Genomic DNA, 26,892 nt, shown 5'->3' on the forward strand with positions numbered 1-26,892 from the left:
TATGGCAAAAGTCATAGAAAAAAATAATTTATACACACCAGGGAAGCTGTGCTCCCTTGACCAGTGCTGGTTTTTTAACTGAAAGACCATGATAAGTGTTCCTAAACAAAATTGTTTCAGTTAGGAGTCAATTCCCAATTTAACCTCCTGAAGGAGCTGAAGGCAAAGAAGGAGGGAAGTGGTACTTTTGCTGGGATCTAACTGGGGACTCCTGCAAGCAAAGGGTGCTTGCTGGGATGGTCCTTTGCCAATACAGCAGCAGCAGGACATCTGAGGAGGGGACTTGCAGCTGGGAATGCTGTGTTTATATTTTCTTTCTCCACATCACACAGATCAGATCAGCTTTTAAGGTGGAAAGCAGTGAGATAAGTGTTCCTATGCATTAATGTGTTCCTGTTTGGGCAAGTGAGTCAGTTCATACCTGCAGCCAAAACCTGTCCCTCTGGCTGGAATTTTCCACAACACCTGAAGGAAACAGGAACACCAGACTCATTATTTTTAGTGCCATACATCTTCTTAACTCATTATGGCCACTTTCAAAACTTTTACCAACAATACACTGTATGTTTTAATGTTGGTAGGAATTTGTACAAGGGCAGTGTTTCTGTAGCACTGGGCTTGAAGCAGCACTCTGCCCAGCAGGCTGGAGCCTGGAAATAGGTGATTTAGGTATCAGTCAGTGCCATAGACAGAGGGCCATTTGCCAAGCAGCAGATTCAGTATGTTAGCAGCAGCCACCAGTTTTCAATCCCTTTCCTTTAGCTCTCTGAGTTTTATCCCTGATGTTTAAATGTATAAAGCACATCCTGCCCCCTTGACCTCTGATGCAGAAGACTGTTCCCCATGGATTCAATCCCCTTCTGCTCCTAGCACCTCTTGTTGGAGTTGTACTCCAAAAGGTGCACTTTCAGCTCTCCTTGACAGCCTGCTTCAGGACCTGCCCATAACCTCTGCCCAGCAACTAAGATGATGGCTTTCATTGTCTCCCATTTTCTAGGTACTTTCCCATGTTCAGCCATCCCTTCATGCTGCCCATGAGGACATACCTTCACAGACTGGGCAGCTAACCTTCAGCTTTCCTAAATGTCCAAACCAACTATTTTTGAGTTATTCTGTCCTCCCCCAAAACATAGAAAAACAGTATTTCAGGTGGCCATGCTGTAGGTAGTTCTCTTTTAAGGTATGCATTAAGCAGTGTGAGCCCCTAGTTCTTATCAGGCATCTTATCAGGCAGCTTTTTAGGAGACACAGTGGTTTAGATAGCAAAGAACTGTCAAGATACGACTAATGCAGAATGTATTTGACAAACTAAATTAAGGAAACAGCACTGCAGCAATGTGTATATCCAGCTGCATATTTTTCTACTGTGTTTGCTACTGGAGAATTTCTGAGGCAGCACTTAAGCAACTCAGTTCATGATTGGACACATTCTTTTTATGCCACATGATTCCCACATTAATAGCTTGGACAGTCCCCACATTAATAGTTTGTGTTTAATTATCTCAGTTACTGTGTCTGTTGATTGCAAGGATGCTATGTTTAAATAAATGCCTACAGATGAATTACCAGTCCCAAAACAGCTAGAGAGCTTTTGGTTTTGTTAGGTGAAGTTGTTATAAAAAGGGATCTCATTTAAAGTCATAAGTCTTTAAAGACACCCAACTTCTTTAGCGATAGATATATTAATACAAAAATTAAATTAACTTAATCTTCAACTCTCCACTTTTCAGTTTTAGTAAGCTTGTAGAATAGAATAGAATAGAATAGAATAGACCAGACCAGACCAGGTTGGAAGAGACCTTCAAGATCATCATGTCCAACCTATCAACTAATCCAACCCACCTAATCAACTAACCCATGGCATCAAGCACCCCATCAAGTCTCCCCCTGAACACCTCCAATGAGGGTGACTCCACCACCTCCCCAGGCAGCCCATTCCAATGGGCAATCACTCTCTCTGTATAGAAATTCTTCCTAACCTCCAGCCTAAACCTCCCCTGGTGCAGCTTGAGACTGTGTCCTCTTGTTCTGGTGCTGGTTGCCTGGGAGAAGAGACCAACATCTGCCTGTCTACAACTTCCCTTCAGGTAGTTGTAGAGAGCAAGAAGGTCTCCCCTGAGCCGCCTCTTTCTCCAGGCTAAGCAACCCCAGCTCCCTCAGTCTCTCCTCACAGGGCTTGTGTTCCAAGCCCCTCACCAACTTCGTTGCCCTTCTCTGGACACGCTCCAGCAAGTCAACATCCTTCCTAAACTGAGGGGCCCAGAATTGGACACAGTACTTGAGGTGTGGCCTAACCAGTGCAGCATACAGGGGGAGAATGACCTCCCTGCTCCTGCTGTCCACACTGTTCCTGATGCAGGCCAGGATGCCTACCATCGACCAGTACCCCTAGGTGCCTCTCTGCCTGGCCGCTCTCCAGCCTCTCTGACCCCAGCCTGTAGCACTGCATGTATTGTATCGTAGTTTCTCAGTGGAACAGGCCATCCACTTCTTCAAAGAAAAGCTGTTATTTTCTTCTTCAGAGAAAAGCTATTAATAAGCCATAAATTACATCCATATGTCAGTTTCTCAGTAAAGTCATCATCAACACAAGATCCAACCTGATCTTGGCAGCAAGCCTGTGCAATTGCATCTTGCTAACAGAAACCTAGGGCTGGTTTTGGACTCTCCCACAGATCAGGTCTTGGAGTGCCATTGCCTTTTTCTTACTATAACTTTTCTTTTTATAGTTTTTTTCCTCTTTCTCTTGTATTGGTTGATAGATAAGAGCCTTTGAGTTACTAAAAGGAATCATCAAGTACCATGAAGATACCTTGGTGTGTTGCCTCCAGTGTAACAGTCATGATATAGAAATTCCTTTGCAGCCAGATTGCCTGTGCTAATGCAGCAGGCCATAGCAGACAGAGCAAATAGGACTATACCAGAATTTAAAATTACCTTTTCATCTATACAGGTTGGCTGCATCCACAATTCAAAAATTGATTCCTCTAAATTTATAATTAGCCTTGAACTGCAACATGGACTCTGTAACACCCAATAAAAAATAGGATCTGAATTTTATGGCTATCTCTAGCTGGGATATTTCAGCCACAACAAAATGAACTTCACTTATAACCATCAGAGGTGGACCAAAAGGGCAAATAATTCTCTTTAAAATGTCCATCAATTAAAAAAACAGTGCTGAATCCATATGAACATGGCTTTGTAAGAGTGCTTTTCACTAGCACTCATGAAATCAAGTTTGGTTAGCCCAGCACACTTCAGTCTCCTGCCTAAATACGTTGTAAAAATGCATATGATTTTCTGCTTGTTCATTTGGTCTAGCTAGTGGCCCTGAACCAAGAGGGCTTGAGTGCTGCATCTTATGCCTGCATTAGAGAAACAGAACAAAGAATACTAAAGTAACAAAACCAATTTACACTATCAAATGGCAGTGAAAGGAATTGTCTAGTAGCATCCGTTGTGTCCTGTAGCAGTAGAAGACACTTGGCTGATTCAGATACTCAGAGCAAACTTTTGTCCTGACACTTATGAATAATTAGACTCTTAATTGACTCTAAAATCAATAGGTGGCATGTTAGAAGTAAATGCAACAGTGATTTCTGTGTTAGGAAAAGTAATCAAAGCCCTTTCAGGGTCCTTTTTTGTTTGCTGTCACACAGAAAGCAAATGACAGGCACCTCATCTTTGCTGTGTTCCTGACCCACAGTGGTGACTTGAGATGTCTACAGAATCAGAGGAGGGGAGGATAGGGAAAAGAAATGAAAGCACACAAAATCCCTAAAGCAGGCAACACATGCAAGATCACCCAGAAACATGAGCCAGGACTTGAAGTCCTGAAGCCTTCAACCCAGGCAAATAAAGTATGTGCAGTGACAATATTTAAATATTCACTCCTTTTTATCTCTTCTGAAAACAGAGAAGAATGAAGAAGAGGAACAGGAAGCCAAAAGAGAAATAAAACGTAGACTCAGTAGAAAGGTGATGATGTGTTTTTTCTCTAGTATGTTCTATTGTATATTTGTGTACATGGGGTTATTTTTTACAAGAGTCTAAAACTCAGTGTATATACATTACTGCAAATGTCTATCAGTCATGCCCTCAGATCGGGAATCCATTTAAAAATCTGTTGAAGCCAAATCCATCTTGGGGGAAACTCCATCCTGTCCACTTTTCCACACCTGGAAAAGCATGTGGAGATTGGCAAATGCTGATTATTTGTCCATGCAAGCAGGGGAGCAAAATGACACTTTTCTTCTGTTAGCATGACCTCTGCTCTCATGTATGTTCAAGAGTAACCACACTTGTAGGTCCACTCTTCCCTAGGGCAGCAGAGCAGTGTGGGCCCCAAGAAATCCCTTGGTTGTTCTTCTAACCCTGCCGTAGTCTTGTCACTGCAAATGGCATTGTGCTCATTGTCCTTGGAAATAAAGCAGTTACGGATCTGCTGCCCTGACTTTGGTAGTTCATGCTGGTTGGGGATGGGAGGAGTCTTCACATGTATCCCTAGCCTGCCCTTCTCTGATGAAATACAGTTTCCTTAGTATGTTTGTCCTTAGTCAATTAAAGTGAATATAAAGTGAATTTGACATCATAACGACCCCAAGATATTCAAACCCTATTTTTTTAGGTAGGCAGGCACCTGCAAATCCTGCTCATTTTTAATACAATAACTGAACATAGCAGACTGTGTATTTGTTAATGCAAACAAACCTGTTGCCTAGTGGGATGAATGATGTGACAGTTGCAAAGTCACAATTAACATTCCAGGGATAACTGCCACGATTCTTTGTGACCTGCCTGCCAAAAACTAATTTTAAAACTGAAGAAATTAGGTTGTGCTGCTTCCCCATTCCTGTGCAGCACTCCCAGGATGCTGCCTTTTTTTAGACACCTGAAAGTGACCCTATTTAGAAATACCATTAAAGTTCTCCTGAGATTACATCATACCCTCAGCCTTTATTTTATTTTATTTCATCTTACTAAACCTGCTGTTTTCTGCCTTCCACTTACAGCTCAGCCTGAGGCCTACAGTGGCTGAACTGCAGGCCAGAAGAATCCTCCGATTTAACGAGTATGTGGAGGTCACAGATTCTCCGGATTACGACCGTCGTGCCGACAAGCCTTGGGCCAGGTTAACTCCTGCAGACAAGGCAAGGGACAAACATGGAATACAAGAAAGTGCTCGTGTCTGTCACTGCTGGGGGTCCTTCCTCTGGTTTGCATTCTCTTGATGCCAGCATAATGAATGACATCTGCTGGAAGCAACAAAATTGTCATGGTACTGCTGTGCATCTACCGCTGGCAGCTAAGAAAACCCACTGGGGTGCCTATTAGGAGCATGCTTGCCACCTTTATTGCAGCTCTTCAGGACAGAATTTCATGCATTTTTTAAACCTTGCTAAGCCAGATGCACACTGATAGCAAAGGTGGACACAACGTCTGAAATTCAGGCAAGGTTTCTGCAGACAGATTCACACAATGGTGGGGGCTGGAAGGGATCTCTGGAGATGATCTAGTCCAGTGCCCTGCTCTGGAAGCAGGTTCACCTAGATAAGGTTGCACAGGAAAGCATACAGGTGGGTGTTGAAAATTTCCTGAGGAGACTCCACAACCTGTGTAGGCAGGCTATTCCAGTGCTCCATCACCCTCAAGTAAAGGAAGTTTTTCCTTACTTTCAGATGGAACTTCCTGTATTGCAGCTTGTGCCTGTTGTCCCCTGTTCTATCACTGGGCACTACTGAAGAGTCCAGCCCCGTTCTCTTGACAGCAGCCTTATAGATCTTTATAAATATTGATAAGATCTGCCTCTCAATCTTCTTTTCTCTTAGGTTAAGGAGCCACAAGTATAGCACCTTTTCCTCACAGAGATATGCTACAGTCCCCTAATTGTCTTTGTAGCCCACCATTGGACTCTCTTCAGTAGTTTCCTATCTCTCTTGAACTGGGAAGACAAGAACTGGACACAATACTCCATATGTGGCCTCACTAGGGTAGAGTAGAGGAGGAGGAGAACCTCCCTTGACCTGCTGGTCACACTCTTAATGCACCCCAGGAGACTATTGGCCTTTTTGACCTCAAGAGCACACTGTTGGCTCATGGTTAACTTCTCCACTAGGACTCCCACATCCTTCTCTGCAGAACTGCTTTTCAGAAAGTCAGCCCCTGACCTGTACTGGTGCATGTGGTTTTTCCTCCCCAGGTGCAGGACTCTACACTTGCCTTTGTTAAACTTCATTACATCCCCCTCTGTCCAACTCTCCACCACTTCTTTCTGAACACCAGCACAAGCTGATAGGATGTCAGCCACTCCTCCCAGTTTTGTATCATCAGCAAACCTGCTGAGAGTGCACCCTATTCCTTCATCCAGGTCATTGATGAAGATGTTGAACAAGACTGGATCTGGTACTAACCCCTGTGGAGCGCCTCAGCTACAGACCTTCAACTAGACCCTTCACTGTTGATCACACCCCCCCTGTGCTCTGTCATTCAGCCAGGTCTTAATCCGCCTACTGTTTACAGAATCACAGAATCAGCCAGGTTGGAAGAGACCTCCAAGATGATCAAGTCCTACCTATCACCTAACCCTAACTAATCAACTAGACTATGGCACTAAGTGTCTCATCCAGTCTTTTCTTAAACATCTCCAGGGACATTGATCCCACCAGCTCCCTGCACAGCTCATTCCAATGGGCAATCACTCTTTCCATGAAGAACTTCTTTCTAAGATCAAGCCTAAACTTCCTCCTACACAGCTTGAGAGTGTGTCCTCCTCTTCTGGTGCTGGTTGCCTGGGAGCAGAGACCAGCCCCCACCTGGCTACAACCACCCTTCAGGTATTTGTAGACAGCAATAAGGTCTCCCCTGAGCCTCCTCTTCTCCAGGCTAAACAGCCCCACTTCCTTCAGCCACTTCTCATAGGGCTTGTGCTCCAGACCCCTTGCCATCTTTGTTGCCCTTCTCTGGACACATTCCATCAGCTTAACATTTCTCTTGAATTGAGGGGCCCAGAACTGAACACAGTACTCAAGGTGTGGCCTACTCATCTAACCCACACTTTGTAAGCATCCTAAGCACAATGATGTTATGGGAAACAGTGTCCAAAGCCTTGCTGAAGTCAAGGTAGACAGTATCAACTGCTCTCCCTGCCCAGCTGGTCACACCACCATAAAAAACTATCAGATTGGTCAAGCATGACTTCCTCTTCATGAATCCATGCTGACAACTCCTGATAATCTTCCTCCACGCACTTGGAGATGACCTCCGGAATGAGAAGCTTGCATCACTGCCACCAAGAGTTACTTTTGCAATTCATTTAAATGAAAAAATTTAGAAGCTGCTCCATCCTCTTAAGGGTTCTTGGCCACAACTGTCAGTGCAGGAGCTGACCATAGGCACACAGCACATCTGCTTGGGAAGTTTGCCCCCTACATGCTGCAGTTAGTACTTCCTAACTACAAAAGATGAGACAAATGATTCCTTGATTCTCTAAAACAAAACAAAACAAAGCCAACAACAAAGCAACAAATCAGTCAAAGATCAGCATGAAATACTCTTCCATTTCCCTCCTTTACTACTTCATAAAAGGAAAGTTGTAGGATTTATGTATCAAAAAGTGCTGGCCCTGTTTGCACTGTGATCCTATGAGATGTGCTTGGCATGAAAAGTGATATATGCAAGAATCCACTATCTTTTAGCTAAGGACTGTGAAGCACTGATTTTATCCAGCCTATATTTTAATTCTCTTATCCTCAGGTAGTCTGTGGGAAGGTTAGCACATCCAGCACTTCCAATTTCACCTAGGTGCAACCAGGGTAAACTGGTCTAGAAAAACCAATGAAGTTTCCTACCTACTTGGGATAGAGATTTTTAATCTCAGTTAATTTTGTAATGAACAGGTGCCCAGTGCTAGTTCTGTGATCCTCACGTTTGTTGGCCTCAGCAAAAAGGTGTCCTCCAGGCTGCCTGAAAAATCCCTTGCCCTTTTTTTCCAAGGGAAGCAATTTTTGTAGTTCCAATGGGAGCAAAGAATTGTACTGTAACTACATTATGGATCTGGAGCTGTAGTGTCTTCACTGCTGATTAGGTCTTCAGAAATACTGTTTCCTTCTGAGCAGCAGCCTGGTGTAAGCATGTTCTTGTGGCTAAACAGAACCATTAACCATCTCCTGCTTCAAATGAAGTTTCTCATTTGTGAGACTGCAGTCTGGTGATGCTATAATTTTACCACGCTGCTTGTCTGTTCTGCATTGAAAGGCCTGCACACCAGATGAGATTTCTGTAGAGATTAATGAAATTATACTGCTTTTATTTAAAATGGTGAAAGAAAAAAGAGTGAGTAAGAATAAAACGTCATTTCTTTTCACAGTGAAGGTTGGAAAGCATATGGCATAGAAACAAAAGCCCTTGTGGTATATATTAGAGTATCCCAGAAATTACATTTTTTATTTGATTAAGTAAATGTCTAATTACTCTTTCAACATAAGCAACAAGGCATTTACAAAGTACAACAAATTTCCGCTGTTCTTTAGTGTCTGCCAACTGAAAACACAAGCCTGAAATGTCCAAATACTTCACATAATTTTACATAAAACTAATCAAACCAAGTGACTAATTGTACTCTAAAATATGCTATTCATATTGCAATCCTGAAGTCCTGTCTCCAGTGGGGAGATACAAGGCCCTTGCTGTGATTACACTGCCTATACAGGCAGCATGATTCACCAGCTCCTCAGGGGTTATGCCTGGAGATGTGATCCTCTCCTGGCTTCATGCTCAGCAGGCAACTGTTGATGTAATCCCATCCCATCCCTTCCCCATTTTTCTCTGTAGCAAGTGCCATATTTCAGAAGGGGGGCGGGGAGGAAGGGAGGTCAAGGTGGAGTTGGTTCACACATTGCAGTAGATGGGGTGGTGTTTCTTTGTTTGTTGTTGGTGCTTGATGCTTTCACTTTCTCTATAGTATATTACTGCTCCAAGTAGGCAGTAACTGAAAGAAGTCATTCATGTTGATGATGCAAAATGTGTGAGAGCAGTGGATTATAGTCAGGAAGACTGGAAAATGGGAACTATAAAGGAACCTGCAAGGGTAGGGTGAGGTTTCTTTCAGACAAGATTCATATTTCTTATGGTTGAATTTATCATCATTGTTTATTAGGCAGCAATTCGGAAAGAGCTGAATGAATTTAAAAGCACAGAAATGGAAGTACATGAGGAGAGTCGGCAATTTACCAGGTGGGTGGAACCCTCTTCTTGCATAAACTGGAGAGATGACTGACCTCTGCCTTTCTGCAAGTCCTCTGCAGTTGTGTTTTGACTCATGGAGGTCCCACAATGAGTCCCCTTTAATCCCAGTTGAATCCCACTACTGATTCTCTTGGGGTTCCCAGTGTTGCTGGTGCCATCCCTGAAGCTGGGTAGTTGATACAGCAGTAAAGGTGACTGCAGTGGAGCAGTTGCTACATGGAAAAAGGTTGTTTGGGAAATCTAAGAAAATAACCCTTTGAATCGACTCAGCATTTCTCACAGATGAAGTTAACAGGCCTCAAGCATAAAAATAAAGGATGTCTTTTACTGGCAGATAATGTATTGAACTTCAGAAATGCTCACTGCTGTTTTGGAAAGCTTCCTAAGAGTCATGTAGGCTCCTGGCAGTGGTTTCTGGGGAGCAAGACAGATTTGGACTTGGTGATCTTTGAGGTCTTTTCCAACCTTGTTAATTCTATGATTCTATTCTAATGTTCCCTGGTTAGAATAGAATAGAATAGAATAGACCAGACCAGGTTGGAAGAGACCTTCAAGATCATTGTGTCCAACCTATCAACTAATCCAACCCACCTAATCAACTAACCCATGGCACCAAGCACCCCATCAAGTCTCCTCCTGAACACCTCCAATGAGGGTGACTCCACCACCTCCCTGGGCAGCCCATTCCAATGGGCAATCACTCTCTCTGTATAGAACTTCTTCCTAACATCCAACCTAAACTTCCCCTGGTGCAGCTTGAGACTATGTCCTCTTGTTCTGGTGCTGGCTGCTTGGGAGAAGAGACCAACCTCTGCCTGTCTACAGCCTCCCTTAAGGTAGTTGTAGAGAGCAATAAGGTCACCCCTGAGTCTCCTCTTCTCCAGGCTAAGCAACCCCAGCTCCCTCAGCCTCTCCTCATGGGGCTTGTGTTCCAAACCTCTCACCAATTTTGTTGCCCTTCTCTGGACTTGTTCCAGCAAGTCAACATCCTTCCTAAACTGAGGGGCCCAGAACTGGACACAGTACTCAAGGTGTGGCCTAACCAGTGCAAGTCTATTAATTGACATCTCTGTTTTGTTCTCTGCTTTGGATTACACCAAGATGCCATCTAAAGCATTGTTCTTTCAACAATGAAGTCTGAGGTGCCCACAGGTTTCATCAGGATTTCAGATTTCTTGGAGTTATTCCTAGAGGGAGGGGCTGCTTTCTGCCATCCCTGTGGCATCTGTTTGTACTTTTTTGAAGTTACACGGGCCACTAGGATCAGCGGGCATTGCACACAGTATTATTGTATTCACTTCCACACAGAGTTAATTCAAATAACAACTGCCCAAGACTGAGTCCCTTCCTTTTCTTGATACTGTTTCAGTCAAACTCAGGATCCAAGCAAGTGAATGTGAATCCTCTAATTGAAGAGTGTCTGCAAGGAGAATTTACAATGAGAGATGGGTGTTTGGTGCTGCTTGGCATCTCATAGTTTGTTTCTTGATTTCGTTACTTCAGTGTTTTGGTTTTTTTCACACCAAACCATGAATTTGTTTAATGTGAACTCACTCCAGTGTAGATATTAGAATAGAATAGAATAGAATAGCATAAACCAGGTTGGAAGAGACCATCAAGATCATCGCGTCCAACCTATCATATATGAATAAATTGATTTTCAAAAAGTCAAAATGGTTTTGCAGATGGCAAACCTAAGCCGGGAGATGAAACAGGAGGTGGAGTTTTAATCTAGCATTACTTTCTGACCATTAGAAAATGTCCTTTTCGGACACGCTGGAACATGTCCAGAGAAGGGCAACAAAATTGGTGAGGGGTTTGGAACACAAGCCCTATGAGGAGAGGCTGAGGGAGCTGGGGTTGCTCAGCCTGGAGAAAAGGAGACTCAGGGGAGACCTTATTGCTCTCTACAACCGCCTGAAGGGAGGTTGTGGACAGGCAGAGGTTGGTCTCTTCTCCCAGGCAACCAGCACCAGAACATGAGGACACAGTCTCAGGCTGCACCAGGGGAGGTTTAGGCTGGAGGTTAGGAAGAAGTTCTATACAGAGAGAGTGATTGCCCATTGGAATAGGGTGCCTGGGGAGGTGGTGGAGACAACATCATTGGAGGTGTTTAGGAGGAGGCTTGCTAGGGTGCTTGGTTGCATGGTTTAGTTGATTAGGTGGTGTTGGATAATAGGTTGGACTCGATGATCTTGAAGGTCTCTTCCAACCTGGTTTATTCTTTTCTATTCTATTTTCGTTTGGATTCTGATGTTGTTTTATCCTCACCCAGTAGGTGGTATATGTTCTTCAGAATATATAAATATGCTGCTTATAAAAAATGGGCATCACCAAGGGAGAGAAGGAAACTGAGCAAGAATAGGGAGCTGGCAGTGTGCTGGGAGAGGTGGAGTGCCATCCCCTGCTTACGTTGTAGGTTCTTCTGAGCTACATTGAAATACAGAAGCGTAAGTACAGATAGGCATGAGTCATACGAAAGGAATGGTATTTTTTCATGAGAATTGAAAACAGTTGAGACTGATTACAATTGGATTCTTGAAAGCTGAACAAAATTTCTCAGGGATCCAGTGGAGTGAAAAAGTAGGGGGTTTTGGGGTTGTTTTGGTTTGGGTTTGGGTTTTGGTATTTGGGTTTTTTTTGAGGAGATCCTTAGAAAATTGAGTAACAAATAGGCACAACCAAACTGTGATAAATAAAAGCAGTGATTCTATAAGGTTCTAGGAGAATTACAACCTGATGGAAATCAGGCTCTTTCTGTTCTCTCTCCACTCTCTTTTTCCCATTGGTCATCTTGTGTAGCCACTGCACAGAAGTCAGCAGAGTTAACACTAGAAAGAGCTAATTAAGAGCAGAATTAGATGCAGATGTTTTAAGTCAACCACAATTTTGAAAATAATGAGAGAATCCATTTCCTCTGGGATCTCTCATTGAAAATTACTCTTTTTTGGTTTGGGGTTTTTTTTTGGAGGAGATTACTGAGATAATGCAAACCAAAAGGCATTTGCATTGGCAGCTGGTTAACAAAGGCTTATTTGTGAAGTTTAGTAACAGAATTGAAAAATGAAGCTGTCTATTAAACAACAATAGCTTAAAGTATATAGTTTCTTATACTATTGCACATTCAATATAAGACACTAATATTATGATCAGTATTTACAATATGTTTGAATTGTTAAAATTTAATTTCAAGCTTGGGAAAGAAACAACCACTGGTTTTCATTGTTCACCATTTACTGTAATGACTGCCAGTCGAACTGGTTTTCTATTCCTAGTGATTTACAGTATCACAGTATCATTAAGGTTGGAAGAGGCCTCAAAGATCATCGAGTCCAACCTGTCACCACAGACCTCATGACTAGACCCTGGCACTAAGTGCCACGTCCAATCCCCTCTTGAACACCTCCAGGGACGGTGACTCAACCACCTCCCTGGGCAGCACATTCCAATGACCAATGACTCTCTCGGTGAAGAACTTTCTCCTCACCTCGAGCCTAAACTTCCCCTTGTGCAGCTTGAGACTCTGTCCCCTTGTTCTGGCACTGGTTGCCTGGGAGAAGATCTCTCAGCTTTCTCAAGACACCCACTAATTTAGACTAAGTCCTTCTGTTATTTCATAAGAGAATCCAAGAAACTGAGTTTCCAAATGTAGAGAAATAAATTGAAGAGGAAGGATATTGGTAAATGTTGATTAAGTGTTTGCATAGATAGAAAACCCCGTGTCTTTTTTGCAATGTACTGTACTCCTAGCAGATGAGCTGCATACTTGCTCATGTCAGATTTTGTGTACACCTCCTTTATGTGAGAAATGCATCCCTGTATTGTACTGCACCACATTACAGGGGTAACAAGTGGCTTGTTTTCTCTTCTGGAACTGTTAAAAGAAAATATGTAAATCTACTGTGATAGGTTCACCATTACCTATGCTTTTTTTAAGTGGCTGTATCCTTTACTACTTCATGGATAGATATATTTTTAAAGTAATTTAAACTGCATAAAGTACAGATATTTAGAAGTCTGGTGAATGACACACTGAGCACCTAACACTGATGCCCTTCTTACCCTTTTGCTTGGATTCATCACATTTAAGCTGTATTAGAATTTCAGTTGCTCTAGACTTACTCCAGAAAAGATTTTGCAACACCCTTTGGAGCACCCCACCTCTCTGTGATCATGCAGGCATCTGGAGTGATGTACATGTCTTAAAGCAGTGATGTCTATTTGGGCCTTCAGGTGACACAGTGAGCTACTGTTAATTGGAAGAAAGCATCTACAGTGGTGTAAAATTTGTTGCTTATTTAAAAATACTCAAATTCTTGTTAACCTCATTTTGCACAAGGATTCAACCCCAGAAATTTAAATTTTATGACTTAGCAAAGATTTTCTGATGTACCAACAGTGTCTTCAAATAGTAGGTTCACTTGTGGCTAAATCTATATTAGCAAACAAAACAGACTGGGGATTGTTCTCTGACCTTCAGGGTAGCAGGCTTGATACAGTTTGAAGTCATACAGTGAACTCTTTCCCCTCATCCCAAAACAGGGTGATACCCCTGCCCCCCCATTCTCAGTCTCCCTGTTGGCCTCTGCTAATCCCAGCCATGCCCAAGCAGCATCTGGATGAGCCCAGGCTGACCTGAATAAAACTGTGCTGAAGACTACAGTAACAGGTTAATGGTGTAGATAGACAGACATCAGTCCCTGAGCCACACCATAGCCTTGTTGGGTTTTCTAGGTGGGCAGTGACATTAACCACAAACACCAGAAAATTGGGACTAATTTTGTTCAGGCAACAAATGTAAAGAGCTGTGAGAGCAGGATGAAGAGCAGTATCATTGTCAGCTGAAATAATATCATTCTAACATTTTTAATGCTTTACCATTTCAGGTTTCATCGTCCGTAACTGTTTGACCACATCACATATTTCATGTAACAGTTTTCTTTGGGGAAATCACTTTGTCCTGAAGAGCTGAGATTGCACTGGAACTTGACTGAGTATGAGTGTGTGCTAGAGTATACCCTGAATCTAAAGGAGGATGTGGCCCTCATCTTTATCAATGGACAACTGATTTGTCTAGGAGGAGAACCAACATGAAGTGTTTGTCAGTGTTAAGAAAGACGACAGTTCTGTGAGTAGCCCACACAGATGAGTCGCTGGACTTCACCGTTGGAACTCCACGGGTCAGAAAGTGCTGGAGACAATCGCTTGAGAGCCTGTTACCAGGAAATCATCAGACTTCGTAGGGTTATGACTGGGTAACTGAGAAGGGGGAGGGTGAAAAGGACCGAGAGACCGTGGGGGAAGAGAGACTTTGCTTGTCAGTCCAGAGAGAGAAGTGGAACAAGTGGGACTGCTTAACAATACACTTGGCCAGTGGGAGGATTTTTTTTCTTTCAAAAACTGAGAGTGTGAGTAACTGTGCATGTATTTTATTTTTTTCAGTGGCCTCAGCCTGTCTTAGAAAGACAGCAAGCCACAAGTCTTCATGTCATCAATACTTTAGTGAAGAACTGTAATTTTCTCTGTTGCCAGTAAATGCAGTTGCCAGAAATTAGTCCTAGTAGAACTCAGCTGTCTTTTGAATCCTGATGAGCATGCTTCAAGAAAATACATTGAACATTCATACAGAGTAAGTCTTGTATTTTTTAGTTTTTAATGTTGACATATTCTGGATCCTCAGAAATACATAAACAGGATTTGAAGGACAAATAACGTGACACTATGAATGCAACTAAATGCTTGATGTGTAGAAACACTCCTTGCTGTCTGCCACTTGCCGTTCAAAACAGAGGCCATTCTTTTCTCACCTGTGGCAGGCAGCGGTGAGAAATTTGACATCATGCAAGTCTGAATCCAAAATCAGAACCGAAATTAGGCACAAAAGTCTTTACTAGTATGCTTGGGCAGTGGTTACTAATGCAACCTTTTATGCTGAAGGACTCTTGCGCTGCTCTGAGGCAGATCTCCCAAATGAATCAGTGTGTCTTCAGCCAGCAGTCCTGTAAAAGTGAATGGAGAATCTTTAAGAGTGTCTGTAGCCTGTTTCTGTTGAGTGTGAAGAATGGTTCTTAGATTCATAATTTTTTATACTATCTTGAAATTGTACATGTGAATGCAGTACTACTAAACTTAAGTGGTATGAAGTGTGAAAGGCAATACATGGTTTTTGTAAGTTGGCCCAAAGGCCTATGAAAAAGCCTGTGGCGTTGTTTACACTAAGAAATTCTCCACCTTATATTAGCACTTATTTATCCTTTGGATTAATGTACACAGCATTTGGGGGGTCTGGAATTCACATATGCATACATTTAATGCAGTATTTCAATATATTTGCTATTTATCCTTTCTAATGTGTGTACATATTACAATTTATTTTTGTCCTTTATGTGCCCTGTTTAGTTTTTAATTAAGAAGTGTAAGTATTTCTGTTTCAGGCAATAAAAGGTCTGTGTAGATGTGATTTTTACCTCAGAACCTGCAATAGATTATTGTAGTTTATAAAATTGAAGGTTGTTTCAGTTGTCAGTGTAAAGTCAGGAAGGCAGTTTGGTGGCTAAAATAGATCTCCCTCCTTACTGATATTTACACTAAGACCAGGTTTGCATAAATGGGGTGGATTGTTTCAGTAAAGAGCACTCTAGTAATAGGAGAGTACTTTCCAACAGCTGGCACTCTGTAATTTCTTAAGAGATTGACCAATGTTTTTTAAACAATATAGATTTATATGATTGTTAGAATCCCTTGCATTGTAGTAAAAATCTAATCATGTACAAACCTTAAAATATCAGCAAGTAAAGAAAATACATCTACATGCTTGTAGCAAAGAAAAGGAAGGAGCATCTTCCTGTTTTAATGGAGTCAATAAGAGCCATTAGTAATCCATTTGCAGAAAACTTTAGCTCCTGTGAGGCCCATCATTTTATAAATATAGAAACACCACATCAAGCAAGCAGGGAAAATGTATTCTTTGGCACTAAATCATGCAGGAAAGATCAAGCCATTAGAGTTAAGGTTTGTCAGCAATTCTGGTACAATCCTAATTTGCAGTTTTAGAAATTGAAGTGTAAACTTAAAACTTCCACTAGCACTTAATACAATAGTTATCCTGCTTGAACTTCTTGTTGCCAGATTTAGAAACCTGTGTCCAAAATTCTATGAAGGTCTACTGTGTTGACTTTGAAGTATAAAACACAGTATTTCTTCAAAGGAAGCAAGTGGAACAATTAAATAGACCTCAGTGTTGCCTTAATAACTTTGAAACATTTGGTAATAGCCAAGATTCTAAAGACAAAAAGAAGCTGTTGCATAGACAGAATAACTTGGACAAAGGTAAGGCAGTAGCTCCACTGATGTGCTGGGGTATGTACGAGTTATACAAGCAAACTAAAGCTTGTTAAACACTTAAGATGAAGTGGCTGGATTGACTTTGCAAGATGACGCTCCTCCAGGCGTGGATCTGGAGCATGGCTGGAAATACATGTGCCATCTTCTCATTTTAAGAGTTAAATATGAGGCCTGGACTTCCTCAAGCTGCGTTTTGCCATAATACATGAGGATACGTAGGTGAGGTATCACGTAGGCTTTCCCCATCCTCCTTCTGTGTTTGGGCAGGTCTTTGAAGTATTTACTATAAGCCATTACTAGCCTGGATAGAGATGCTGAGCTGATCTTTAATTTCTTACTATTTTGATGATAAAAAATCAGATGCAACCTTGGGCCCACAATTCAGCAAACTACTTAAGCAAATTTATGTAACTGGACAAAAAATGTTGCCCTTATTGGAACTCACATAAAATCATAGTATACTTGAAGAATTAGAACTATAAACTATCCATTGTGTATTGTACCCTCACACAGACTTCAAATTGTATATACTATTTTTATATTCTAAATATCAACTGGCAGAGAAATGACAGCTGTAAAGTGTTTTCCTTGCAATAAAAGATAACAAGACTTTGTGGTATGTTGTTATGTGCAGTGAAGCAAGTTTGCTTTACCTTATTGAGCTGCCTGAAGTTGGTTTCTGCCCTGTGTCCAAGCCTTGTCTATTGACAAGTTCAAATGTCTCCAAGTTGCTACAACAGCCTGTTGGAAGTAATACATCACGTGCCTGTCTATGGTGCTGCATGTCTGTTAGAAGGGATAAATCAGGATATATTCTGAGAAACTCCTGAGTGTGTAATCCTTGATGGAAGAAAGGAAAAAAAGAAAGGGTTAACATAGGCAAAGAAAAAAAACTTTCCATGAAGTGCATAGTACAGTCCAGCTGGATAAAATGGATCAATGTGTTCATTTATATCAAGTTGGACAAATCATTTAAATGTCCCCCACAACGTACGACAAACCTTACACACATACCTATGCTCCACAAAGTCAGATACTAACTGAGATTTGACACAGAAAATGAGTAGCCTGAAGTAGTGGTTTCTGAAATTACCTCATATATCATCACTTTTGCCAGTAGGATCGTGTATCACAGCATGTTGCCGTGGGTGCAGAAGAATGGATGTTTAATCAAACCCCAATTTCTTCTTCACAGTAACAAATTGAAGTGGTTCTGGAATGCCTCTCATCTCTCTCTTCTTTCAGGTCATACATACTAATCCTTATAGCTGAAATTAGTTGTTTCAAATGAAAAATAGTGTATCTGAATTTCCTCAAATTGTGATATATGTGTTGACTGAACAAGTACAAAAAAATATTTAAGCTAAATGCTAACAATTATTTAAGATGAATAGATGATTTGAAACAGGGCAGGACTAGGAGGCATATCTCTTCAAAATTACTGGAAGTATTTGCAGCCTTTTGTACTTCTACAAGACTGTATTTGTGGGGTTTAACAGTGGTGTGTGCCCCTTGCTGGGGTGGACTTGCTGACCCCTGATGTGGTGTGGGGCCGGGAAGCTCCACCCTCTGCTTCTGCTACGCTGAGTAGCTTCTAGAGAAGCACCACAGCCTCAGTGTTGCTGTGGACAACTCTATCAGATTAGCACATTTTTTTTTCCTTTACCTTGAAAATCAAGTGGAAGCTGTGAAACAAAGGATTGAACTGTCCCTGATACTGGAGAAATCAAACCCCTTCTTCCAGGTGAGATGTTTTCTTTTCAGGCAAGATGCTTCAAACCTAGATCTGTGACCAGTAATACTACAGTTGCATCAGAGAATTTGTTTTGAAGTATCTGTCATTTAACCTGAGTATAAATGTAGTCTGAGCCACGATTTTGTACCATCATAAAATGGGAGGAAGATCCAGCCAGGACAGACTAAAAGTGTCTATGTAATCTGGCAGCCTGAGTATGAACTGAAATCCCCTCATCAGCATGGCAGTGGGTTGGAGCCAGCATAGGGAGAGCCATACTGGGTACCTGGCAGACTGCACCAGTAGGAGAGGACTGGCTGAGCACTGCTGGCATCCTAAGTAGAGCCTCGAATCTGAGTCCATATCAAAATATCTGTTAATTCTTCAGTTACAAGGTAAACAAAGTTAAAACCTACATTTGCATTAAATTGTCAGGTATAACAGAACTGTCTTTTAATACTTTCATGTCATCTGTTTTTATTTGTATCTTGAGGAATTAAGACCTGTGCCACTGATGTAAACTAAAATAATGACATACTTAGGGTGAAAAACCAGAATACAGTTTCCTCCTGCCTTTAGGAGCTCCCACATTTAGCTCCGTTATTGTTGCTAATTCTGTCCTTAACAAAGCTCAGTGCAAGGCTCACTGCTTGGCACCTAGTCTTTGATGAACAGAGAAGACAATTCTGACATTTTTTTACTGAGTTGATATTAAAATCTTTTGAGGATCAAATTAGAAGAAAAATAAATTCCCCAGAATGACTTAATAATTTAACAGCTAAAAGAACAAAAACCCCACAACAACAACAAAAAAAACAACACCAAAAACCAACCACAAAACCCCCAAGCAACCCCCTCCTCCCCCCAAACCAACAAAACAAAAATCACCCTTAAGGAACTGTATATAGATAAAGAAAGGAATAAATGGAGTAAAAAAAACCCCATAATTTTACTGTAATGTTTTGTCAAGTTTCTATTTATTAATGATTAGTTTCTACTTATTAATGATTAGTAAGGTTTTGTTTCACTTTGCCAGTGTTCCCATCATGTTTCAGGGTTCTAATATACCATTCTGCCAACATTCCATTATTTTCTAGAAGCTAAATACTGCATTGGATAGGAACAAAGAAAGTAGCAGTATTCTTTGTGTCTCCTTGTTCAGTCATTAATTCTTTACATTAAAAAGTCTTGCAATACAATACTGTCAAGTTTAACTGTATTTCAACACTCATAGTCAAATGTTGCTGACCATTTATTCTCTTTCTTTCACTGCTTTGTATGGTGAAATACTGATTTGTAAACTTGTATAAATTTTGGAATTAAATACCATGTTTTGGACAATTATTTTAGCAGGTGTGATTTGAAACAAAAAGATAAGAGTAGGGGTGGGAAGAGTGGGGAGGGGAGATGGCACGTGCTAATTGCCTGCAACCATTTAAATAGCTCATAAGATTTGGTCTGGTTTTCCCTCTGAAAAGACAAACACAATTACATTTACAACCAGGCTGCAAACCTATGAGAGGTACAAGAATGCTGCGTACTGCATTGCTGTACTCTCAGGAGCTAACTAGTTCACATCCCTCCCAGCATTTTATAGAACATTTGCTCAAAACAGTAATTATTGATCTGCTAGAGGGTAGAGAGGCTCTGCAGAGAGACCTCGACAGGCTGGACAGATGGGCAGAGTCCAACGGCATGAGATTTAACGCATCCAAGTGCTGGGTTCTGCACATTGGCCACAACAACCCCATGCAGTGCTACAGGCTGGGGTCAGAGTGGCTGGAGAGCAGCCAGGCAGAGAGGGACCTGGGGGTGCTGGTTGATGGTAGGCTGAACATGAGCCTGCAGTGTGCCCAGGCAGCCAAGAGGGCCAATGGCATCCTGGCCTGCATTAAGAACAGTGTGGCCAGCAGGAGCAGGGAGGTCATTCTGCCCCTGTACACTGCACTGGTTGGGCCACACCTCGAGTACTGTGTCCAGTTCTGGGCCCCTCAGTTTAGGAAGGATGTTGACTTGCTGGAACGAGTCCAGAGAAGGGCAACGAAGTTAGTAAGGGGCTTGGAACACAAGCCCTATGAGGAGAGACTGAGGGAGCTGGGGCTGCTTAGCCTGGAGAGGAGGAGACTCAGGGGTGACCTTATTGCTCTCTACAACTACCTGAAGGGGGGTTGTAAACAGGCAGAGGTTGGTCTCTTCTCCCAGGCAGCCAGCACCAGAACAAGAGGACACAGTCTCAGGCTGCGCCAGGGGAAGTTCAGGCTGGAGGTCAGGAGGAAGTTTTACACAGAGAGTGATTGCCCATTGGAATGGACTGCCCGGGGAGGTGGTGGAGTCGCCGTCCCTGGAGGTGTTCAGGAGGAGGCTTGACAGGGTGCTTGGTTACATGGGTTAGTTGATTAGGTGGTGTTGGGTGATAGGTTGGACGTGATGATCTTGAAGGTCTCTTCCAACCTGGTTTATTCTATTCTATTCTATTCTATTCTATTCTATTCTGGCAATATTACTATGCTATATGCTTTGTAGATCCAATTGTACCTTAAACACTGGCATTCAAGAATATTTTCTCTGGCAGAGCTGTCATAGGCTGAGGGGAAGGTACTACCCAGTAGTAGGAATCCTTATGCTCTTGCCTCTTCCAATCAAGTCTGCAAGGATGCCTCTGAAACATGATTCTAGTAAGGAGAGCTTGATAACCCATCCACACCAGTTCAAGTGGTTAAACTCCAATAGGATCTTAGGAGCATCCAGTAAAGGCAGGTGGTTCTTAACTGTGGTATATACAATAAGCAGGCCACAATCACCTGAAATAAAATTTGTATGTGAATTCATTGGAATTAAAATTTCTCAGCACATAATGGAGAGTTTTGCCTATTAATAGGCACTGGGCCAGTTCTTGGACTTCATTGTTTTGTATTAATTAAAAATAGAAACAAATTCTTTCATTAAAAATAGAAACAAATTCTGCTCAAAGTAATTTTCTTGAGTTTCACTAAATGTTCCTATTTATAAATACAATAAGGCAAATGAAATTCAAGGCTTGGTCCATCATGCTGAATGGTTATTGGTTAACTATAAAAAAAGTATTTGAACCATTATCAGCTTAGAATTGCTGGCATTCTAAAATCTGCTTTCCACATTCAAAAGATGTGAGGCTGCAGATAATTAACAGGGATAACTTTTCATCTTATATGATGTGTGTTTTATATAGCAGTTATCAAAAGAGCTAATTCACATTTTACACAGGTGTATTAATATCTGTGAATGCAAATAACTGGAATTGTTACAAATTAATGCTAGCTGCTTCTTGGGGTTTTATCTGTACTGTGGTATATACCTAAACATATATACACACACACACACACACACACACACACAAATACATTCCAATATTGTCATCCAATATTGTCATTGGTGGCGGAGTCACCATCATTGGAGGTGTTCAGGAGGAGACTTGATGGGGTGCTTGGTGCCATGGTTTAGTTGATTAGGAGGGAGCTGGGATTGCTTAGCCTGGAGAGGAGGAGACTCAGGGGTGACTTTATCACTCTCTACAACTACCAGGAGGCAGGTTGTAGACAGGCTGATGTTGGTCTCTTCTCCCAGGCAGCCAGTACCAGAACAAGAGGACACAGTCTCAGGCTGCACCAGGGGAGATTTAGGTTGGATGTTAGGAAGAAGTTCTATACAAAGAGAGTGATTGCCCATTGGAATGGGCTGCCTGGGGAGGTGGTGGAGTCGCCGTCGTTGGAGGTGTTCAGGAGGAGACTTGATGGGGTGCTTGGTGCCATGGTTTAGTTGTTTAGGTGGGTTGGATTGGTTGATGGGTTGGATGCGATGATCTTGAAGGTCTCTTCCAACCTATTCTATTCTATTCTATTCTATTCTATTCTATTCTATTCTATTCTATTCTATTCTATTCTATTGTATTCTATTCTATTCTATTCTATTCTATTCTAAAAACAGAGTATGTATTGTCTTTTTTAGACAATACACATATTATGATGCTTTTATGGTGTTTTTATTTAACAATCACTTTTTTTAAAGTGCGTTGCCTAGTTGTACAATACTATAGGATACTCTGTTGTGCACAATTCCAAGTGCCTTAGACAATGGTTTAGCTCTTTGGATTACAGATAGGTATGAATTAAAAAAAATATTTAGACATATAAAATGAAGACAATTACCTCAATAAACTCATTCCAAAAATCTTTACAGAAATTATCTTGTTCTTGAGTCTTTAGGAAAGGCATGGGCTTGTATAACAGAATTAACTTCAGAAAGCTGTTACTTGTTAGAAAGTGGCCTCTGCGTGGAAATTAATTTTGGGAGCCCTTCAAACATACTTAGTAGCTCTCTTCTGGGTGATGTATTCATGCAGAAGTGCATTCAAAGACATGATACTTATTTTAAAAACACAAAGTTAGTGTTGTGGCTCAATGGTTCAGATGCCTACTTTACGCTCCCAGTTTCCCAGATTGTTTGTATCAGCAAGAAGTGGTTTTCATAGTATCAGTCAGGGTTGGAAGGGACCACAAGGATCATCTAGTTCCAACCCCCCTGCCATGGGCAGGGACACCCCACACTAGATCAGGCTGGTCAGAGCCTCATCCAGCCTGGTCTTAAACACCTCCAGGGATGGGGCCTCAACCACCTCCCTGGACAACCCATTCCAGGGCTTCACCACTCTCATGGTGAAGAACGTCCTCCTCACATCTAGCCTGAATCTCCCCACCTCCAGCTTCATTCCATTCCCCCTAGTCCTATCACTACCTGAGATCCTGCGAAGTCCTTCCCCAGCCTTCCTGTAGGCCCCCTTCAGATACTGGAAGGCCACAATTAGGTCACCTCGGAGCCTTCTCTTCTGCAGGCTGAACAGCCGCAACTCCTTCAGTCTGTCCTCATAGGAGAGGTGCTCCAGCCCTCTGATCATCCTTGTGGCCCTTCTCTGGACTTTCACTAGTTTCACTTCCATTAGCCTCAGGTCTGCACCAGTTACACCTACTGCACACAGACAAAACTGACCTGCACAGCAGCGGATTCAGCCTAGGCTGTGGTATGTCTGCCAATCTTTTAATGTTACAAAGTGACTAGACAATAACTTTTGCTTTTTAATTTCTTTGTAATAACATCTGTTTTAAAAGAAATAAGGGGGGAACATTGGCAAAAATTTCCTCACATGGAAGGCAAGTTATTGATTATGTTGATTATGGAGCAAAACTAGAAGTGGGTAGATTCAGATCGGATATTAGGAAAATGTTCTTCACCATGAGGGTGGCAAGAGACTGGAAGAGGTTGCCCAGGAAGGCTTTTAAGGCCAGGCTGAATGGGGCTCTGGGCAGCCTGATTCGAGGTGTCCCTGCTCATGGGAGGGGATTGGAACTGGATGATCTTTGAGGTCCCTTCCAACCCTAACAATTCTGTGATTGTGTGATGTTAAGGAAATGTCTGCTTCCAGAACATTATTTTTCTGCTGGCTGCATTGACAGCACGACCATTCCAATACTGACCATTCTTCTTCCATAAGCATAAAAGAAGTGCCCAATGACCTTAATGCTTTTCTTCTCAGTCTCTTTAGATGCTCTTTGCCGAGTTTAAACTGCAAGGTATCTTAGAATTCTGAGAATGTGATGAGAGAGCACAGTGGGATACATGGCCTTGTAAGGCTTAGAAGAAATTAGAAGCTTAAGTGAAGTCTCCATTTGAAAGACTCTTCGTGCACATTTCACATACATGTGATACTAAATGTTGATATAACATAAATCACTTGGAAGGAGATGACGCACCCTAAGGTATCAACAAAGGCAACAATGTGATGCCTATTATTACTAATCAATCTTAAAACTAATCTCCAGATGTATTCCTGTTGGCATACATCATCAATCTCCTGTGATAAGGCAGCCTGTTGTTTTAATCACAGTGTTGATATATACTGTAGGTTTTCCCCTAAATGCTTAGACTTTAAACAGGAAATAGAGGGTAGGGGTGTGAGTTAAAGACAAACAACACTGAGAACTGAAAAGCCAAACAGGTAAAATTAACTTACACATATGAAGCAGATGATTAATGACTGAGTTGAGAGCAAAAGCTAGTTTTCTACACTTCCAGTCAAGACAATGTTTGAGATATATGAAATGACAGTACTGTCACTGTTAGGTAGGGGGGTCACTGGACTTAGGGGATTGACAGATGTAATCCTGTTACCAAGTACTCTGGACTTCTATGGATGACAGAGTTTACTCAGGGACCTGGAAGAAATAAAAACCCACATAGTTACCCACCCCATAAGTAAATGCTACACACTAGTGTTTAATAGTTGGGCAATTCTGCTCTTGTCAAAAGCTACCCCTCCTACTCCAACTGTCAACAGGTTTGCAGTATAGGCATACCATAGGGAGCTGCTCCTGTTAGGTGTAGTACTGTAAAAGCCACTTGCGCGCAGTCAAAGGGTTGCTAACCTTACTGTAGCACTGAGTGTACTACAGCCTTCAGATGGCTGACAGCAGCCAGATATCATGCACTTTTAGGAAGCAGACAGGAAGGTCTAGCTATTGTGCATGTATTTACTGGGAAGTTTTAAATCCTCTGAGTAAGGGAGTCATTTCAACTGATGGAGCAGATCCCAATAACTAAAGGGAGGAAACTTGAGGTAAAGAAGCAAAACAGAAGAGTGTAATTCTGAGCTCTTGGAGCTTTGGTGACACCTACTGAAAAACAATGAAATCTATTCAAATATGATTAAAACGAATATTTTAAGGTATAGATGTCTATTCAGCTGTGGATATATACACACTTAACATGCAAATAATTACTTATTTTCAGTAACACTTCCATAGCTGTTATTGTCTGTATGCACATGCAAGAAGTTGCTCTCTTCTGTTTCTTTTCTTTATTTTTTTTTTCCCCCCAATGTAACAAAGTGGTTTTAAATTTTAATTCCTGAAATTCCAAGCATACTTTTCTTCTTGGCAAAGAGCGTGTCCATGTGTGCCTGTGTGTTTGTATGCAAGCATGCCATATGGCATGGATATGGTTTTTACAGCTAGAGTGTCATCTCACAAGAAATGGAACTCTCACATGGTGAAACACTGTTAAGACCGTTAGGTATTTAGTATCATAGTATCATTCAGGGTTGGAAGGTACCACAAGGATCATCTAGTTCCAACCCCCCTGCCATGGGCAGGGACACCCCACACTAGATCAGGCTGGCCAGAGCCTCATCCAGCCTGGTCTTAAACACCTCCAGGGACGGGGCCTCGACCACCTCCCTGGACAACCCATTCCAGGGCTTCACCACTCTCATGGTGAAGAACCTCCTCCTCACATCTAGCCTGAATCTCCCCACCTCCAGCTTCATTCCATTCCCCCTAGTCCTATCACTACCTGAGATCCTGCGAAGTCCTTCCCCAGCCTTCCTGTAGGCCCCCTTCAGATACTGGAAGGCCACAATTAGGTCACCTCGGAGCCTTCTCTTCTGCAGACTGAACAGCCCCAACTCCTTCAGTCTGTCCTCATAGGAGAGGTGCTCCAGCCCTCTGATCATCCTCGTGGCCCTTCTCTGGACACGTTCCAGCACCTCCACATCCCTCTTGTAATAGGGGCTCCAGAACTGGACACAGTACTCCAGGTGGGGTCTCACCAGGGCTGAGTAGAGGGGGAGGATCACCTCCCTCGACCTGCTAGCCACCCTTCTCCTGATGCAGCCCAGGATCTGATTGGCTTTGCGGGCTGCAAGTGCACACTGAGAGCTCATGTTGAGCTTCTTGTCCACCAGCACCCCCAAGTCTCTCTCCTCAGGGCTGCTTTCCAGCCAGTCACTGCCCAGCCTGTATTTGTGCCTGGGATTGCCTCGACCCAGATGCAGGACCCTGCACTTGCTCTTATTGAACTTCATGAGGTTGGCCTGTGCCCACCTCTCCAGCCTGTCCAGGTCCCTCTGGATGGCCTCCCTTCCCTCCAGCGTGCCTGCTGCACCACACAGCTTGGTGTCACCAGCAAACTTGCTGAGGGTGCACGAGCCTTCAAATTCAGGCTGAATATGAACTTGTGCAGAGACAGCAGAAGTGTGTGTCAGAATGCCCTGCAGCATAGCTAGTTCAGGAGACCCTTCAGGGCCAGGTGATAAGCACTGTGCCTCCTGTCTCACATGGGTTCTTTTACTTTACTGGAGCGTCTGAGCGCTTAGTGCAGTAAGTGAAATGATTAATGTCTGCCATGCAACCGGCTGCCTTTCCCAAGCTGTTCTTGCCCAGGTGCAAGTCCCGACGCTGCGGGTCGCGCTAGGATTGTCCCTGCGCGGAGCCTGAGGAAGCCTTTCGCCTTGCTCTCAGGGGCCATCGCCTCAGGCGAGCCGTGCTGCGCGGGCGCAGCACCTGGCGGCTCCGTCACGAGAAGGCAAGCAGGAGGCGGGATGCGACAGCAGCAGGCAGGAACGGTAACAGGTTGGGGGACGAGGGAGACAACAAGCAGGCAACAGCAAGCTCCAGGAGGGTGCCATGGTCTAGTCATGGGGTCTGTGTTGATAGGTTGGACTCGATGATCCTCGAGGTCCTTTCCAACCTAAGTGATAC

General features: G+C 42.6%; 1 protein-coding gene across 5 annotated transcripts in view; it reads left to right on the forward strand.

Annotated features, from left to right (window-relative positions):
• Window positions 1–19,171, forward strand: part of PHACTR2 (phosphatase and actin regulator 2) — a 157,165-nt gene extending 137,994 nt beyond the window's left edge. For all 5 annotated transcript variants that reach the window (XM_068150927.1, XM_068150961.1, XM_068150936.1 and 2 more), the window contains 4 exons: window positions 3,920–3,981; window positions 5,016–5,153; window positions 9,158–9,234; window positions 14,133–19,171. In XM_068150927.1, coding sequence (XP_068007028.1) covers window positions 3,920–3,981; window positions 5,016–5,153; window positions 9,158–9,234; window positions 14,133–14,148 — 293 coding nt within the window. In that variant the 3' untranslated portion in view covers window positions 14,149–19,171. The remainder of the gene's footprint in view (window positions 1–3,919; window positions 3,982–5,015; window positions 5,154–9,157; window positions 9,235–14,132) is intronic.
• Window positions 19,172–26,892: the final 7,721 nt, after the last annotated feature.

The sequence above is a fragment of the Melanerpes formicivorus genome, unplaced genomic scaffold, assembly GCF_026170545.1.
Source record: "Melanerpes formicivorus ecotype bairdi unplaced genomic scaffold, bMelFor1.0.p_v2 SCAF_2, whole genome shotgun sequence".
NCBI classification, from domain to species: domain Eukaryota; kingdom Metazoa; phylum Chordata; class Aves; order Piciformes; family Picidae; genus Melanerpes; species Melanerpes formicivorus.